The sequence below is a fragment of the Dunckerocampus dactyliophorus genome, chromosome 1 (assembly GCF_027744805.1).
Source record: "Dunckerocampus dactyliophorus isolate RoL2022-P2 chromosome 1, RoL_Ddac_1.1, whole genome shotgun sequence".
NCBI classification, from domain to species: domain Eukaryota; kingdom Metazoa; phylum Chordata; class Actinopteri; order Syngnathiformes; family Syngnathidae; genus Dunckerocampus; species Dunckerocampus dactyliophorus.
Window position 1 is genome coordinate 25,054,939 of NC_072819.1, and position 18,645 is coordinate 25,073,583.

Here is an 18,645-nt window from a genome sequence, read left to right on the forward strand (position 1 = left end):
CCATTGTACTCAGAGTGCACATTTGATATAGGGTTCTCCTAGAGCCACGTCTTGGTCTTTGGTTTGAACTAGTTCTTCTTTGGGAATAGCTGAAAGCACTTCTTTTTTGTTTGTCACAAAGTTGTGCAAATGGCGATTGTTTTGCAAAGATCTCTTGACTCTTGGAGCAGCTGTATGGCTTCGGCTGTTAACGTCACGCTAAGGAGTCCGTCATCGACATAAAAGACTCTTTGAATGAACAGTATTTACAGTTTCTTTGCTGAACTTGTCTCTGCCTTGTGATGCAAGATGTTTGAGTCTGAAGTTACAGCACCAGGGAGATCAAGCTGCCCCAAAAAGGTGCACTTTCATCCTGTACACTGATGGCTCAGAGTTCAAATCGTCTCTGTCCCACCAGAGAAATCTCAGGTAGTCTTGATGTTCCTTGACAACATGGAATTGATGGAACATTCTCTCCACGTTACACATGATGGCGATGGGGCCCTTTCTAAATCTTCATAACACTCCAACAAGTGTGTTGGTAAGATCTGTCCCAGTCAAAAGGTGAACGTTCAGAGATGTTTCTTAGAAGCGGGCTGAGCAATCAAAAACCATAATTTGGTATTTACAATGTTACATCCAGAACTGTATGTAGTGCAATGCTCATGGGTGCAAATAGCAGTGGTTGGTAATATAAATATGGATAAATAATAAAGCAGTACATACATACGTACATAATGGACTGCTTGTGGGAGTGTGTTTTTGTGTGTGGCGGGACGGGGGTTATTAAGTACTCAATAGTTTGACAGCCTGAGGGAAGAAACTGTTTCTGTGTCTGGTTGTTTTGGCGAACAGCACTCTGTATCGCCTACCAGAGGGGAGGAATTGGAACAGTTTGTGGGCGGGGTGTGAGCGGTCCGCAGAGATGTTGCCTGCCCTCTTCTTGGCTCTGGACCAGTACAGTTCCTCTATGGAGGGCAGGCTGGTCCTGATGGTTTTCTCTGCTGCTCCTGAGTCATTGTCTGAGAATGCTTTTCTGAGTTTCACAGAGTAATTCCCCTTTGCAACTGTGATTCCTTTATTTACGGCATTCCTGGCTTGCCTATACATGGTGCGATCCCCCCCCATAAGCGTCCTCCTTGGCTGAATGAAGTTCTCTGAGTTCTGTTTTGAACCATGATTTAGTAGTGTATGTGCAGAATGCTTTTGTCTGTTATTGGAGATGAAATTCTCTACAACCTCCTAAAGGTCGAAGGACCACTTTGGAAAATTAATTAAGCCAATTTCACCTCCCCCTTGCATGTTTTTAATCTCCAGTTATGAGAAGGAAGAAAGACTCACAACAAATTAGATTTTTTCCAAATGTATTGAAGAATAAGTCAGACATAATAATTGAAAATAAGTCAGACAGGATAGTTTCCGCAGTCTACAGGTACCTGGACCCCGTTTCATTTCACCTGAACCCATCTCCTGGCTGAAAATGAAAGAGCGCTCCCGCCCGATTGTCCCACAGTCATTTTTAGACTTGTTTGCTCAAACCGTTGGCGTCAGTCTCTCCAAGGATAACTTTCTCCTGGACGCCAGCAGATGATAGCCGGCTCCCTCGCCGTCCCGATAACACTTAGTGTAGTTGCTGACATAAAGACATAAACATTATTTGCTCCAGCCAGTGTTTCTGTTTTGACTACACTATGGGCCGTACCAGCCTGGTAACCTTGGTGTGTAGAAGCTGTGACCAACAGTATTTCTGTTTAACCTTTGACACACTTAAACAGATGTTCATCTCCTCCGCTAACTATTTAATAAAGCATTATTTCTATAAATTGCTTGTAATCATTCAAGTTTTTAGATTAATTGATTAAACAGTTATATCTACCCTGTACTTATTTTAAGACACTCAACAATAATTCAATCAATAGACATCAATGCAAACAGTTATTCTAAAATCTACTTGTAATAATTATTTACCCACTCAGTAAATGATTTATTTTTATTTTTTTCTACAACTCCCCTATTTGTGGGCCACAGCCTTTTTGGCCCACATTTTTAGGCCACACAAAGATACAAAGAGACATCTTAAAACACAGATATTATTGTTCTCTGAAGCATTTGGTGCCACCGGCACATTGTCCAACGTGGATTTGTGGATGGGGGAATGATGTGTGTGAATTATCACCGCCTTACAGGATTATTGTGCCTCTGTAAGAACGGTGTGGAGCATCTTCAGTCCCTTTCTTGAGCAGCAAAATATCATCTGGAGTGTTTTTTTGGATTAAGGGCGGAGATGAGGGGCTTTTTCCTTGGAGATGAACTGGTGACTTGGCACAGTTGGTGACCTTGCATGTCACATGCAGGAAGTAGATTGTCACCCAATCACCTGGATGCACTGGAACTGGCTCCTTCCCATAGCTAATTGTCAATCTTTCATTTGGGTAACTGTGTGTGATGTAATCTAAATGACGGTAGCTAAAATATTAAACACTACCTGATTTATTCTATACTAACAATTTTGTTGAATAACTGAAGCTCTGAAACATCTAAAATGATAACTGACTGACTCCCTGTAAGTGAACTATTTGAAGAACTATTGTAAATGCACTTTGACATTACTTATTCTATTTTTCCACGCCCTTAGGCTAGAAGAGAAGCATCCAGTTGCTCTGCTACATCCCCAACAGCACTCCTGGTTTATTTAACAACCTTTGCAATTGTAGTTAATTGCAGCTGATCCAATCTACAGCACATTATGGACAGTGAACCACCATAAAAAAACAATCCAAAGCCCGTCCTCACCTGATTACAAGCTTTACGCTCGCCTGGCACACTCCGAGACAACCCCATGGTGTCGATGCAGAACCTGGGACCGTAGCCCAACCAAGGAAGACTCCTCTTCTCTCTGGAAAGGTCCGAAATCCCAGGTCCCATCCTAGCCACCTGCAGGGCTCCACCTCCCCTGGGGAAAAACAGAGGAAGGTTCACTCATACCAGTCCATTTTGCCAGTAAATGTGGGTGTCGCCTGTTCCTCCCACCATACGTCCATTTTGGCCACGTCCTTGGTCACAAACCAGGTGGGGTCATATTTCCCTGAATAACTCACTAAGGTGGTCACATTATGAATTATACTATGCCAAACAACCAATACTGTAACCAGTTGGATCATACCTGGTAAAAAGGAGTACTCTCCTGCAGCAGGAATGAGGCTAAAACCCAATCCAATATGCCAAGAAATTTTGCTAAAGAACCAAAAATATGCCAAAAAAACAAAATATTGACTTCTTGATTTTTAGAGTGCTCTGGGCCAATAGAAATCAGCTGTGGTCTGCAAGCGGCCACAAACCACACTTTGGACACACCTAGTCTGAATCCCCAATCAGGCCAACTTTTGACTTTTCTTTAATGTGTACCCAATTTAATGAAACTTTTAACAGGTGTCATCTTCTTACAAACGACCGGATCTGCCTTTCACATGCAAAACACGCATGATTTTGAATGTGAGAGTAACCCGAAGAGGACACACACGCTCACGTACACATGCTCACACACATACAGACACTTGTTATTTCACTTGTTATTTTATTTTATTTTTTTCTGCACTGTACACACATCCTCACAAAAACTGATGTAAGATGTAAGCTGTTACGGTGTCAGTGAGTTCATTCAGGTTGGTGGCTGCAGCCTCAAAAACACTCCAATCTGTGCAGTCAAAACAAGCCTGCAATTCCTTCTTGGAATCCAATGTCCACTTCTTCACAGTCCTCATCACAGGCTTAGCTGACTTCAGTTTTTGCCCGTAGGTAGGAATGAGATGAATAAGACAGCGGTTGGAGAGTCCCAGGGCTGCACGGGGCACAGACCGATATGCATCCTTTATAACAGTGTAGCAGTGGTCCAGTATGTTACTGCCTCTGGTGGAGCAAGTAACGTGTTGTCTGTATTTTCAGAGTTCATGGTTGAGATGTGCTCTGTTAAAATCCCCCATAATTATAAGCAGGGAGTCAGGGTGTTTCTCCTCCACGTTGGTGGGCTGGTCAGAAAGCTGCAGCAGTGCCATCAGGTGGGATGTAAACATTCCAACAGAGAGTAGAATGGCTTACAGTTTATGAAGAAGCTTTCCAGGTGAGGGCTGCATGTCCTCTTCAACACCGTAACATCATTAGAAGAACATTGATTAATAAAAAAAAACAAACACCACCTCTCTTAAGCTTCCTGCGAGCGCCGGTACACGGTCCGCACGAAGCAACTGGTATCCCTGGAGATGGAGAGTGTTGTCCGGAATGTTGTCAAGTTTCTGTGAAACACAGTGCACGGCAATCGATGAAAGTCCCGGTTGTTGTTGGAAAGAAGCAGCAATTTGCCCATCTTGTTAGCCAGGGAGCAAGCGTTGGCAAGATAAATAGATGAGAGAGCAGAGCGAAAACCTCTTCTCCCCAACCTCACGAGTGCTCTGGCTCACCCTCTCCCTCAGGAAACTCCATGGAGAGCAGCTGCTGCATTGACCAAAATCTTTGCAAACGTCTCCATTTCGGTGAAAACCGGAGAGAAAAGTTTGCCAGACAGCTGGTTAATATTTAAAAGTTGGTCTCTGCTGTAAGTGACTCGTGGAGAGGCATATGAAATTTTAAAAAGTGTAAAAAGCACACACAAGAGAGCGGGTGGCAGAGGCTGCCATCCGAGGCACCATCTTCCAACATGCAGGCATGTTGGATGTCTCTTGTGACATTTTTCATGTGCTCCTTTGGTCGCACTTTTGTTGAAGGATGTCTGGTTTTTAAACATCCAAAACACAGCCTTTCTGTCTGTGCAAACTTAATACGATCTTGAAGTGTCTTTTCTGTGAACTTGAAACATTTATCAAGTGTGACCATTTCTTTTACAGTAAAGGCAGGTTTTGGTATTTGTATGGTATTTGTGTGACCTGAGTTAGTTGAGTGACTTGAGTTTGTTGTTCGCGTTCTTATTTGAATGACTTGGTTGTGAGCCGCACGGTGGTCTAGTGGTTAGCATGTTGGCCACACAGTCACAGTCAAGAGATCGGGAAAACCTGGGTTCGAATCTCCGTTAGGCATTTCTAGCGTGGGTTTTCTCCAGGTACTCCGGTTTCCTCCCACATTCCAAAAACGTGCATGTTAGGTTACTTGGCGAATCTAAATTAGGTATAGGTATGAATGTGAGTGTAAATGGTTGTTTGTCTATATGGGCCCTGCGATTGGCTGGCGACCAGTTCAGGGTGTACCCCGCCTGTCGCCCGAAGTCAGCGGGGCGAAGCGGCATGGAAAATGGATGGATGGACTTGGTTGCGTGAGTGTTTGGGTTTGCTTGTTTCCAAGCCTTTGAGCACTTGAATTGAGGCGGGTTGCCTCAACCTATAGGGTTGCAAGCTAATTCTGCTTCAGTGGATACAAAATGTGTGAAACAATGGTTGTTTGCCATTATTTGTTTGTTTTATTTTCATAGCTGTGCAGTTCCATCTTGTGGTCAACCAATCTGTTTCAGCAAAAGTCACTGACGTTCCAAACAGTCATGGAGAACATCTAATGCCTTTATGGCAGCTTCACAACTTACAAGGAAGTCTGCAAATTCTTTCAGCTCACTTCCATCTTTAGAGCTTATTTTAGGCCAACCATGAAGCTTGTCTCTGAAGCATTTGAATAGATCTCCAAACACCTTTCCAGCACTTTCCAAGCTGAATCATATGCTTCATCTGTGCCTACTAGAAGAAATCTTTCGACTGCTCTTTTTGCAGCTCCTCCAAGATACTTCCTGAGATAGTAAAGTCCCTCGTTCTTGGGAAATGGGGGGGGGGGGGGGGGGGGGGGGGGGGGTGTCGTACATTATAGCGATTAATTTATCTTATTTAGTATGTATTGTGTAAAACTAAGACATGAACAACATCAAATTAAAAGCACAAAATGAATGACGACCCACCATCCAACAGTTCAAGTTCCAGCCAAGTTTTTCCAGAAAGATTATTACATTGCTAGCATGAATTAACTTGAGACAAATGTGCAAATTAGCACTCAAGAAGTCATCAAAACTTACCTTTATGCATTCCCACATAGTATCGGCATTTGAGACCAAATATGAGGTGAAAGAAAAATGGTAAAAATACAGCAGTAGTCTATCTGTGCAGCATGATCGAAAGTTAGCACATGCACAATGGACAATGGAAGTGAGACGGATGTAACAGAGAGAATCCGGTGATTTTTCAAAATAAAACATAAAAAAAATAAAATAATGGAAATTATTTTTTTTTCTGTGCGGCCCAGTACCAAATGACCCACGGCCCGGGGGTTGGGGACCACTGCTTTATGTAACACCTCTGTGACAAAATGAAATACATCTTACACATAAGATTAAACATGATCACAATTTACATTATAATATTATATTAATATAATGAATATGATATATATAAATATATTATAATATTCAACAAAACATTTTTAACGATTGGAACATGTTAATTTATTTTATGCTTAAGCCATTTCAATGACACTTACACATTTGCTCTTTAAAAACAGCAGCACGCTCCCATTACACTGATTTTTATTTCACTGCCCTCTCCCCACATCTGCCCTTCAGTGCACTGACCTGTCCACCTTCAAGACTCATGCCAAAAAACACCTCTTCAAACTGGCTTTTAATGTTTCCATTTTATTCTGTTTAGTTGTTTCTCGTTTTTAAACTCAGTGATTGATGTTTTCTGTATTTGGCTGTATATTTTATTTATAAATTGATTTATAATGCTTTGTTGTAAACTGCCTTTGATTTCCTTGAATAAGAGCTTCTAAATAAAATGTATTATTATATAAACTGATGTGACCAGTCCAGGGTGTACCCCGCCTGTCGCCGGAAGTTCGCTGGGATAGGCTCCAGCATGCCCCCGTGACGCTGAGGAGAAGCGGCATAGAAAATAGATGGATGGGTAACCATATTACTTATTTTATTTACAACAGTATATTAGCCATTTGGTGAAGTAAAAACATGAGGGTGTTGCATTGCATTGCATTGCCATTCTATATAATGTCAATAATAGTGAATGTCCTTAGCTTGGTGATAATGTGGCCTCTAGAACAAATTGGTTGAATAGCCCTGCACTCGTGTGAAGTACCGAGTTTGAGCACCACCGCGCGGTCTAACGTCGGAACCAAAAATGGTTCACACTGCGCATGCTCGAAGAAACACGTCTGACCCGTCCCTAGCAATCGATCAGCGAGAGGAAGATGGCGGTGAGCGAAGTCAACAGCACAGGATCGATCGCCGAAAAACTCGATTGGGGATTTTCTGTCTAACCGAGACAAGCGCTCCGTAACACAACCCAGACCCGCGTTTTGACGTCGCACTGAAGAAGCGACCTTATACACGCGATTCTGTGGGTATGTTCACCTAAAATGAAACAGCTTTCAATGAGTGTAGGTCGAGCTAGCTAAGAAAACAACAGACGAGGTCGGTGTCCGCCATCTTGTCTCCGTACAACGTCCTTGCTAGGCATGCTAAATTAATCCCTGATAGAACAGCAACAAGGATAGAGACATTGCAATCGATTTAGTGTACTGTCAAACTGAAAATGTACAAACTTTACAATTTAAGTTCGCCACCACTAAAAAATTTCATTTGCAGTTCGAAAACATTCTGTACTCATGCTTGATTATACTATACCGGCGTAATTAATCACTGTACGTAATACTTGTGTGTTTAATCACTGGATTAATGTTTTGTGTCATTTGCCAATATACTTAAAATAATTATAGTTTAACTGTTTGTTAAATGATGTCTCTTGTCTGTTGAAACGTAAAGATCAGATACTTTGTACTATCTGTTATTATGCCAAGGCAAAAGTGACCATATTTAGATGACCGAAATCCAGGACACTCGGCCCGGCAATGTGATACCCAAATGATAGTCGAAGATGCCTCATAAATGCAATACATTTAAAGTGTGCCTCCTCTGTATGGATAGAAAATTTGTATATTACAAAATACTATTGACATCCAAAGGCACAAATTCTGATTGGCTTTTCAGAGATTACTCAACATGTTTTATTATGCCTAAAATAATATTTATTTGATCAGTGGTGCAAAATAACTTCTCTTCTGTATTAGAAAAATTGGCCTGTAAGAAAATTTTATCTCTTTTTAAAATTTAACAGAGACTGAAAGCAGGACAACACGGTTCAATACTGAATATTTTTAAAGAAAGTTAAATGTCTGTATAGATTTGGCTTGCATGTTAGGTTAACTGGACACTCTAAATTATCCTTAGGTGTGAATGTGAGTGTGAATTGTTATTTGTGTCTGGTGATTGACTGGCAGCCAATTCAGGGTGGACCCCGCGTCCCCACCCCTCACCACAAAAGTCAGCTGGAATAGGCTCCAGCTCACCTATGACCCTAAAGAAGATATGTGATACGGAGAATGAATGGATTATTAATCAACTGCCTTTTTTTTAAACACTCACCCATCCTCATAGTTACATCCTCGGCCGAAGTCAAAAAGCCTTGAAGGGCAATGGAGTTCCCTTGGCATAGTGGGAAGGTTCTGGAGCAGCTGAACCACCAGCGCAAGCAGGGCCTGCTGTGTGACTGCACCTTTGTTGTGGATGGAGTTGACTTCAAGGCCCACAAATCTGTGCTGGCAGCCTGCAGCGTCTACTTCCGCACCCTCTTCTTAGACCAAAAGGATGTGGTGCATCTCGACATCAGTAATGCTGCAGGTGGACTTTAGCTAGATTTGGAACTATTTAGTTAAATGTCTAGCATGACTTGTGTTATGCTGTTTATCACTGCAGGTTTGGGACAAGTCCTGGAATTCATGTACACAGCCAAGCTGAGTTTGAATCCTGGAAATTTAGAAGATGTGATGGCAGTTGCTAACTTCCTGCAAATGCAAGAGATTATAAACGCTTGCTCCGTGTACCAGTCAGTGGCAAATCCAGCTCCATCCCTTCTCTCACTGGATATTGTAGGTGAGTCCAGTCTTGGTGTATGTTTGCAGAGGACATTGGAAAGCACTCACTCCTTCTGAATTTCAAGGTCCTGTATTGTAATGTTTTTCACCAGTTTTAAATAGGTCTCAAAGGTCCCACAATGGAGTAATGGAAGTGCGTTGTCCAAACTCTATCCTTGATGCTGGAATTTTGACAGTGTAAAAGTGTTTTACGTAAGCCCAACGGGGACACAGCGTTTTGTGTGTCTGTAGCTTTAATGCTAATGAGCTGAATCTGTCAACACCTGTCTCAGAGTGTGTGGCTCCAAGAAGTGCTCTTCTGCACTTTGCCCACTTTTTACATATACAGTGCAGGTGGGGTTTGGAATGAGTTCCGTTCCTACAGCGCATTGTTAGTCAGATTTTTGTGTAAATCAGAACTTATTTTTAAATTAACACTTAAGTCACTCACCCTGTACACAGAACACATGAAGCACATGAAATACAGTAATAAAAACACTAAATACAGGAACTAAATGAAACAGTAATTTAAAAAAGGCAAAACATCCTTACCTTCATTCCTGCGGCTTATTGGGAGGAAGTTGAAGAGGTGTTGATTCTTGTCTTCCTGCCAAAGCAGTGGCAACCTTTCCATCTCAATAATAAGACCACTGCGCTGCTTAGTTATCACTGTCGCTTTCAGAGGAGCGAATCCTTTAACATGCTCAAGGACACAGTAGGGACTGTGTAGTGTGTAGTGTTAAATAGTTTTGTGATTTACGGCTGTCTGAGACCATGAACGTGACAGACTGAGTCCTGAATGTGTGTGTGCGTGCAGAGAGGATCCTTGAGTTTACTAATGTTGTTGCAGCCAACAGTAGCCCGTTTTGTTTTTGTAATAAGGAGATTGTTGGCAGACCACATCCTTGTCCTTACAACGACCGTGTCAACATGGCAATACGATCTTAATCCCTAATGATGGCTGCGTGTGAGCTGAACATACATGTATTCTTCTGTGCGTTGTAAGTACAAGTAGTTCTCCAGCGAGTCTCGTGTTTACGGACCAAAATTAAGTTGTTAATTATTTTATGGGAGCACATTTATAACCACGAAACGTAAGACGGAACAAAAAAAAAACGAGGACTACCTCTACACTGTAACTGACAAATAGTTAGCAAAGCTCCTGGCTTTAGTTTAAGATTTGTAGCAAAGCCTGCTTTTTACAAAGCTGTCGTCTGTAAAGTGGTGGGTCAGCTGGCTAGGTGCGGGTCAGGGGCAGTATCATGTCCATGATGAAAGAGGTTTTTCCTTCATGACATCATGAAAAACACAGAAGTTCAGAAGTACCCATTTGAGCGCCTCTTCTCTCAAAAGTGGAGCAAACAAGTGAGGGAGATGATAGATTTTTCTCACTTTTGATTCTTATAAACAGTCTCTAGGGACACATAATACTTTTATAACATCATTAAAAAGTCAATTATGCATAATAGGGGACCTTTAACTGATAGAACAAATACTGTTCATGTGTTCAAGTCATCCATAATGAAAATTATTTACTTCTGTAGGAGAAAAAACAGGTGACGAACAGTCAAGCGAGAAGCGTGACTGTGACCTGGCAGAAGTGGCATTACAAGCAGAGCATAGTCCTTCCAGAACACCCACGGAAGACAATAATAAGCACACAGAACATCAGGACCTCACCGAAGAAAATGAAGACATTGCTGTTCAAACACAGAAGACTGTTTCTGAGTTGAGCCCCGCCAAAACCCATCCAGGTTGGGCACGACCTGCCAAAACCGCCACTGCTGCTCAAAGGAGGATGCTTGTCAAGGAGGAGGAGGATGGCGCTGCACAGGACGCACCCACAATGCAGGCTGACGCTTCTGATGGAGACTACACACCCTGTAAGTACATGATTAGAGAACGATAGTGTGCTTTGGCAAAAGGAAGGAACATTTATACATCATACATCATATTACAGCAGCTGTATGTTTTTGACAATTGATTTCCAGATAAACCCATCAAGTCAGTCACCACCCCCATTTTTACAAGCTCTCGTGGTAGAAGAATTCGAAAACCTCCCCGAAGAAACTTCCCACCTGGTAAGCAATTGATGTCGTTGGGGTTTTTTTGCCGTACCAATGTCACCTCATCCATTTTGTCATATTCCTTCATGTTTTTACTTTTTTGAATCCCAAATTAGTTGTCAATATTGTTATTTTTCTATTGATGGGCTGAAAGAAGACGACACAGATGATGAAGGAACAAAAAACAAAGTCAAGCAGATGACCGAGTCAACAGAGGAGACCAGACAAGACCAGGAGGATGATTGTGACGATGAGGCAGATGAGGAAGACATGGCAACTGAGGAAGAAACCAATCATCCCATGGATGCGGGCAATGTGAAAGAGGAGAGACCGGTTCACTCTACGGGTTTCACCAACCGATCCGAATCCAAGCCTTACAGCTCAATGACACACAAATGTGAGGTAAGAAGTGTGCAGAATGCAAGGATCATTTTAATTCAGCAATGCAATATTCACCTTTTGTCTATTTTGATACCTTCATTTTAGGCAATTATTCAATAAAAATACAGTATGATTTGTTGTTTTATTTTTGAAGGACTGTGGCAAGAAATTCACACACACTGGGAATTTCAAGAGACATATGCGTATTCACACGGGTGAGAAGCCCTTCACGTGTCGAGACTGCAACAAGGCATTTTCTGACCCGGCGGCTTGTAAAGCTCATGAGAAAACACACAGGTCAGCTGCATTTTGTACAGTATCCTACAAGTACCCCTCACATTACAGCAACCATTTTTATTAAAGTATGTCTTCTCAAGGGACATTACTATAGAAAGTAAATGAGGATGTACTTAAAGTAGTCTGTGTATAGCTTGTATAATAGTGTACATTTACTATCCACTGATAGTGAGTCACTGACACAGCCATTGTCTAAATAGATGGCAACACAAGTGCGTTATTGTATCTACATGAGTGCTGCCTACATGGGGGAGCTGCGGTTCATCAAGGGTAACTAATGTGCCGTAATTTCCCCTCCCCCAGCCCACTGAAGCCATACAGCTGCTTGACGTGTGGAAAGAGCTACCGGCAGATCAGTCTGCTCAACCTGCACCGCAAGCGGCACACTGGAGAGGCGCAGTACAGCTGTGAGGTGTGCGGAAAGCTCTTCACTACGTCGGGGAACCTGAAGCGTCACCGGTTGGTGCACAGTGGTTTGAAACCATACCATTGCGACTACTGTGAAAAGGCCTTCTCCGACCCCACTGCCAAGATGCGACACCTGGAGACACACGACGCCAACAAGGGCAATAAGTGTCCACACTGCGACAAACGTTTCAATCAGGTAATGGTGTCAGTTATGATAGTAGATAGTATGTATAATTTCATTGAAAGATCATCCTTTTAATATGGGATGTCCTAACCCGTTTTGTTGTGGGGTCTGTTAGATCGGAAATCTGAAGGCTCACTTAAAAATCCATATCGCAGATGGGCCCCTGAAGTGCAGAGAATGCGGCAAACAATTTACCACCTCAGGTAGGTTGTGTTTTTACATTTTTCTGACCATGACACAAATGTGCGCAGCCACCTGTTGCTCGGCAGAATTGTACCACAAAGCGCAATAGCAAAAAACATAGCATATTTAAAACTATGATAACAATACACACACACACACGCACACACACACACACACTACATAAATAACAAGACAAGTTTATTGATAGACATGAACTGAAACCCAACTCAACATTGTAGCAAATAGCAAGCTTTTTACACCACAGTGCCATCTGCTGAATCTGATGGTGTACTACAGGACGATTTTTACGCCGCACATATTTTTGTCTGAAGACAGTGAGGCAAACCTTTATGCGTGTTGATGTTTTCCTCAGGAAATCTGAAGCGACACTTACGGGTCCACAGCGGGGAAAAACCATACGTCTGCGTGCACTGCCAAAGAGCTTTCAGTGACCCAGGGGCTCTGCAACGGCATGAACGCATCCACACAGGTAATTTGATGACATTTAAGAACCCCGTCATATACCGTATGACATACTGTATTTCCCCACCTTAGCGACACTGTCTGATGTCTTCCAGGAGAGAAACCTTGTGTCTGTCCCACCTGTGGCAAAGCCTTCACACAGGCCAGCTCCCTCATTGCACACGTCCGCCAGCACACTGGAGAGAAACCCTTTGTGTGTGACCGTTGCGGTAAAAGGTCAGCCTGACAAGAAAGTTTGTAAATCCCATAAGTGTATCATTTTAAAGGGAGGAAAAACATCTTATGGCAAGCTAATAACATGACTTTCTTTCTCCCTTGGCAGATTTGTACAGTCCAGTCAACTGGCCAATCACATTCGCCACCATGACAATGTCCGCCCTCACCAGTGTCAAATGTGTAACAAGGCCTTTGTCAATGTGGGAGACCTTTCAAAGCACATCATCATTCACACCGGTAAGAAGTATGGCAAATGTTTGAATTTTTTTTTTATTTGCTGTTATTCTCCATATACCTTCATCTGACTTCTCTTTAGGGGAGAAACCATTTCTGTGTGATAAATGCGGCAGGGGGTTTAACCGTGTGGACAATCTGCGCTCTCACGTCAAGACCGTGCACCACGGGAAAGCAGGCATGAAGCTGCTGGCTGTAGCTGGCAGCAGCACAGGCGAGGGCGCCGAAGGCTGTGCTGAGGCGTCTACCTCCGACAGCGAGATCAACATAGTAACTGTTAGTGAGGACATTGTCACACTGGCGACGGGAACCCTGGCAGGCAGCGCTGTAGCTCAGCTAACAGGTCAGGGAGATTTCGGGGTGTGATGATGATTATAACTATTGCCTGTCAATCACACTGAGACAACAATTCACACTTAAAGACAATTTAAGGTCTTCAATGAACCTAACAAACTGTACATATTTTTGGACTGTGTGAGCAAGCTGCAGATGTGACCATGTTATGTTGAAATTTTACAGTGGTACCAGTGGATGCATCAGTGTGTGCTGATGAAACAGAAGCTTTGAAAGCAGAAATTACCAAAGCAGTAGAGAAAGTGCAAGAAGCAGGTAAGTGTGCAAAGCTCACTGTAAATGCAAATTTAGAGAATAAATCAACATGCATAACTCAAAAGTCCTTGAAAGTCACTTATATGTGTTTCAACAAAAACAAACAACAATGTAAAGGCCAGTATGATTACATGGCATGACTGTTTTTGAATTCAAAAAAACAAAAACAAAGCTAAAAAACATATTTAAAAAAACATTACCATCTCCATTATCGTGGTCAATAGAGATACACACTTAACATTTCATTGTCAAGGCACCCATACAGATAATCCTTGCTGCATGCCTTGAATGGGAAAAAGCCGTGCTATCTGGTGCATTAATCTGAATCTGATTTAAATTGTAGTAGTGGCAGTATATGGGTAGTAGTCCAACTTTAAATGTTAATAAAAAGGACTGAATTGGTTTATGTTAAGAAAAATGTGGGATCAAAAAATTTCATTTTTAGTGATTTTTAATTTGACATTTTTGTCATAAGTAACAAATGTGTTATCTTTTGTAGCCTTGACATTTTAAGCTAATTTAGCGAGATGACAACTCTAAATTAAAAATATATATATTTTGGTAAATTAATGAATCATTGAACACAGCCAAAATGGCTTAAAAAGAAAAAATGTCATGGTACAAAATGTCTCCAGGATCTATTAAGGATTAAATACAGCACTCAAATCCGCCAAAGTTGTTAAACTATTTCTCACTTTGCACACTACCTCTGTTTCCAGACCCCAACACCCAGATACTTTATGCCTGCGATTCATGTGGTGATAAATTCCTGGATGCTAGTTCGCTAGCTCAGCATGTACGCATCCACACAGCACAGGCCTTGGTCATGTTTCAAGCAGACTCCGACTTCTACCAGTACACCACAGTCACCACAGCTGAGGGTGAGACCGCCACAGCGTGGACACCCAGCACCGAACAGGTCATCCAGGAAGAGGGGCTCATCTTTCATGGCCAAGAGGGAGATGCAGAACAGAGGATTGTGGGCAAGCCACAAGGAGAAGGAGGGGTGAATCATGGGAAGAAGGGTATGGATGGACAAGTTGAAATGCTGGGTGAGATCCAGGCAGGTGAAAAAGTTGAAACTGAGACGGAGCTGATTGTGTGTGAGGTTCAAGTGTAGTCACTTTTAAAAGGTATTTGGACTTGGACTATACTCCAGTGGATGCAATACTTTTAATGGTCCCGAATGATGCCGTGTTAGCTCCATATCATTTCAACATCTTTACATTTAGACCCAAATGAAGCTTTGAAGAAAACTATCCGCATTATTTTCCCCATGGCATTCATTTAATGTATGAAAATGTTTCAAGTATTTTCCTAGAAATTAATTGTTCATATGTTGTATGTATATAATTTTTTTTATTTATTTTGTTCCCCAAAGTCTTAACTTGTCTGTTATAAGTTCAAAAAATCATCAAGTCTGGGGAATAAACAGTAATCACTGCTTGCATATTTCACAGACATTTTTCTTGTTGTGCATTAAAACTAAAATTATCACATTTCGGAGTTGTGTGATAGAAAAAATAGTTTGTACTGGAGAGCACGGTGTACTAGAGGTTAGCATGCCTGCACCACAGTCAAAAGATTCAGGTTTGGCTGTTTGTTGGACATCACTGTGTGGAATTTTTTCCAGGTAGTCTCGCCTCCCCCCAAATCCCCAAAATATGCATGTTAGGTTGATTGGACACCCTAAATCAGGGGTCTTCAGTTAAAACTTAGTAAAGTCCGTTTATGCACATTTTTTCACAGCGAAGAGGCTTATTTTTCTGGAAAATAAAACTGCACTGGTTTCTCAGAATTTTTTAAAATAATTTAATAAGTGTCTCTTTTACAGAAAAACTGTGTGTACAGGTATCTCTTTAGGTATGTACTGTATGTGTGCATGTCTGCATGTATACGTATATACTGTATGTGCATACTGTATGTGTAATTGTGTAATTGTCACTGAGAACGTATGAAAGGAGAGGGACTGCCTCCCACTACCCAGCAAGCCCCACCCCACACAGCCAGGCGTAGCCCCCACCACCAGAGAACCACCAGCCCCACGGGGGCGGCCAAAACCAATGCCGGCCCCCAAAGCCTCCCCCCGGAGAGGCAACCCCGACCAGAAACAGGGCGCCGGCAGGCCGGAGGACAGCCAACTCTCAGGATGGTCTGCCCTAATGATATTTTTTATCTTTATTAATTTTTCACACGTTTTACAAAAAACTGTGACAACAAATTGAGAAAAACAAAGAATAATAATAAAAAATAAGAAAAGACTAATGCCACTACACACATCACACAACTCCACATCTTACTATAGCCCAGGTGACTGTGCACCCCATTGCTTAGAGTAGTCCAGTAAATGTTTCCACATATTTTCAAAGTCCTCTGTCCTTCCTCGAGTAAGTAAGTCAGTTTTTCCAACATGACATAGCTTGTCATTTCCTTTATCCATAGATTTATTGATGGTACATTATTTATTTTCCAGAATAGTGCAATCAGCATCAGGATTCCAAAGTCAATCAAGGTTGATTTATTTAAACAAACCACAAAATCTTTTGGGGTAGATCCCAATATAAAAAGTTTTGCTTGGTGAGGTACATTAATTCCAGTGATTTTAGACATGTCCTGGCCCACTTCCATCCAGTATCTTTGTAATTTAGTACACCCCAAACACAGTGAAAGAGAGTACCTCTTTCGTCTATACATTTAATGCAAGTGTCTGGGATATTAGGAGATCAACTGTTCAACTTTACAGGTGTTATATGAATCCTAATCAACCACTTGTATTGTAATAACCTAATTTTTGTATTGATCGTTTGCTTTTGGGCTTTAAGACATGTTCTGTTCCAATCTTCCTCTGACAAAATCTCCTCAAAATCAGAGTTCCACACCTCTAACTTGTCGGTAGAGGATTCCTCATCATAAGCCACCAAAGCTGATTAAAACAAAGACATTTGACCTTTCCCTCAAGATTTGCAATTGTGAGGTGCTCCAAATGAGAAAGAGCGGGTTGTTGTCATCAAGGGCGTAACTTTGGGTCTATCATTGGGGGAGATAAATATTTGTCTGTTAATTTATTTATTGAATAATTTACCTTTTTAAAAGGAGTCGGGGTAATTTGGCGTGCCTGTATTAGAAATACACTGTGATACTTTTACTGTGGTTAAGCTGTGCCTCTTTGGTCATTTCCTTCTCTTTGGTCACCTGTTCGGCAATCACATTCTGGAACCTTATATAAAAAAAAGCTTAGTTAATGTTCCAATGGTAACAGGCCAATTAAGAATGACAAGTGACGTCAAAGCAGAATTTAAGAAAAAAACATTCAGGTATTTCCCAAAGCTTGTCAAGATTTACGACATAAGGTCGATCTACACTTCTCTCTCCTTCTCTCCCTTCTCTGTCACTGTCACCCGCTGCGTGCTCCCCAACGGCCCTGCTGCAGCAGGAGTCAGGACTGGTATAGAAAGTCACTTGAAGGAGCGTCTGTCATCACCATGGTTACCGCTCCGTGCATTTAACATTTAGAAATGCCTGGTTAAATGTAGCTTCTGTGTAGGCTATCACGTTATTTGATCAGTAAAATACCTTCACGACTGACAAGATATTTGATGTGGAAACAACAACGTTACGATAACAGAAATGTAATTAAACTAGTAACGCCACTACCCAACACTGTGTATTGGAGCAAAGTCAGCAAAACTGACATTGGTCCTACACAGTACATCCCTGACACCCTCTGGCCTCACCTCACAAGACACTGGCAATCGAACAACAAGCTTGCCAACTACAATCATAAATCCTCGCCTAACTTAACAATGCAGGTCTTTACCTCTTTTTGGTCAGGATCTTTTTTTATTAGGTGTTGGTGTCGAGCAACAATGAAAAATTGTTGTCTGATTCTGGGGTGGGGGCTGTGGGGGTGGGGGGAGTTAGCCATTAATCAACAATCAACAATATATTAATGCAAGATCATGTGTATATTTATTAAATCGTAATTATGTGGTTATATTCGGGGGTTATATTGGCTGGATCTGATTTTTGCAGGGGTCATGACCCCGTATCCCCATGCAAATTACGCGCTTGGTTGTCATTGACTAATACGGTACTTAATTTGTTTGATGATCAGGAAGGGGGCAAACACTTTTTCACACCACTGTACTATGTCAGTTTGCGCTCTGACAGCCATCGCCAGCACCTCAATGGTGAGTATAAACAACTTAGGTGATAAGGGGCACCCCTGATGAGTGGACCGTTTCAGAGACATGGCTTTGAAGTATGGTTATTGGTTAACACACTTGCCATTGGACTCATATGTCCAAGTCCATATCTCGGTAGAAGACTGAATAAGTACAGCCATTCTATTCTGTCGAAGGCCTGTCTAGCATCCAGCAACAACACTACTGTGTCTTTAGCTTCACACTTTTTGGGAATTATATTGATGACACGTCTTATATTATGAAATCTGTAGGCAAAAATTGATTTACTGAGTGATTTTATTAAGTAACATGTAGATTTTAGAATAACTGTTTGCATTGATGTTTACTGATGCAACTATTAGTTGAGTGCCTTAATATAAGTACAGTATAAATATAACTGTCCTATGATTAACTGAGCAAGTGATTACAAGTTGTTTATAGAAATAATGCTTTATTAAATAATTAGCTGAGTGGA

At 41.7% G+C, this 18,645-nt stretch overlaps 1 protein-coding gene across 3 annotated transcripts; it reads left to right on the plus strand.

Moving 5' to 3' along the window:
* The first annotated feature begins 7,058 nt into the window (after positions 1 to 7,058).
* Positions 7,059 to 16,542, plus strand: zbtb17 (zinc finger and BTB domain containing 17). 3 transcript variants are annotated; one of them, XM_054797709.1, is made up of 15 exons: positions 7,059 to 7,209; positions 8,450 to 8,692; positions 8,768 to 8,944; positions 10,470 to 10,808; positions 10,917 to 11,006; positions 11,146 to 11,393; positions 11,527 to 11,669; positions 11,973 to 12,273; positions 12,377 to 12,464; positions 12,818 to 12,934; positions 13,023 to 13,143; positions 13,250 to 13,380; positions 13,460 to 13,720; positions 13,897 to 13,986; positions 14,706 to 16,542. In XM_054797709.1, exons 2-15 carry the CDS (start codon positions 8,488 to 8,490, stop codon positions 15,104 to 15,106), a joined length of 2,712 nt encoding a protein of 903 aa, XP_054653684.1. In that variant the 5' UTR covers positions 7,059 to 7,209; positions 8,450 to 8,487; the 3' UTR covers positions 15,107 to 16,542. The 3 variants fall into 3 exon arrangements, with proteins under 3 accessions (XP_054653684.1, XP_054653694.1, XP_054653675.1); XM_054797719.1 differs by having other exon boundaries at positions 7,059 to 7,356; positions 11,149 to 11,393; positions 14,706 to 16,541; XM_054797700.1 differs by having other exon boundaries at positions 7,060 to 7,356; positions 14,706 to 16,540.
* The last annotated feature ends 2,103 nt before the right edge of the window (positions 16,543 to 18,645 follow it).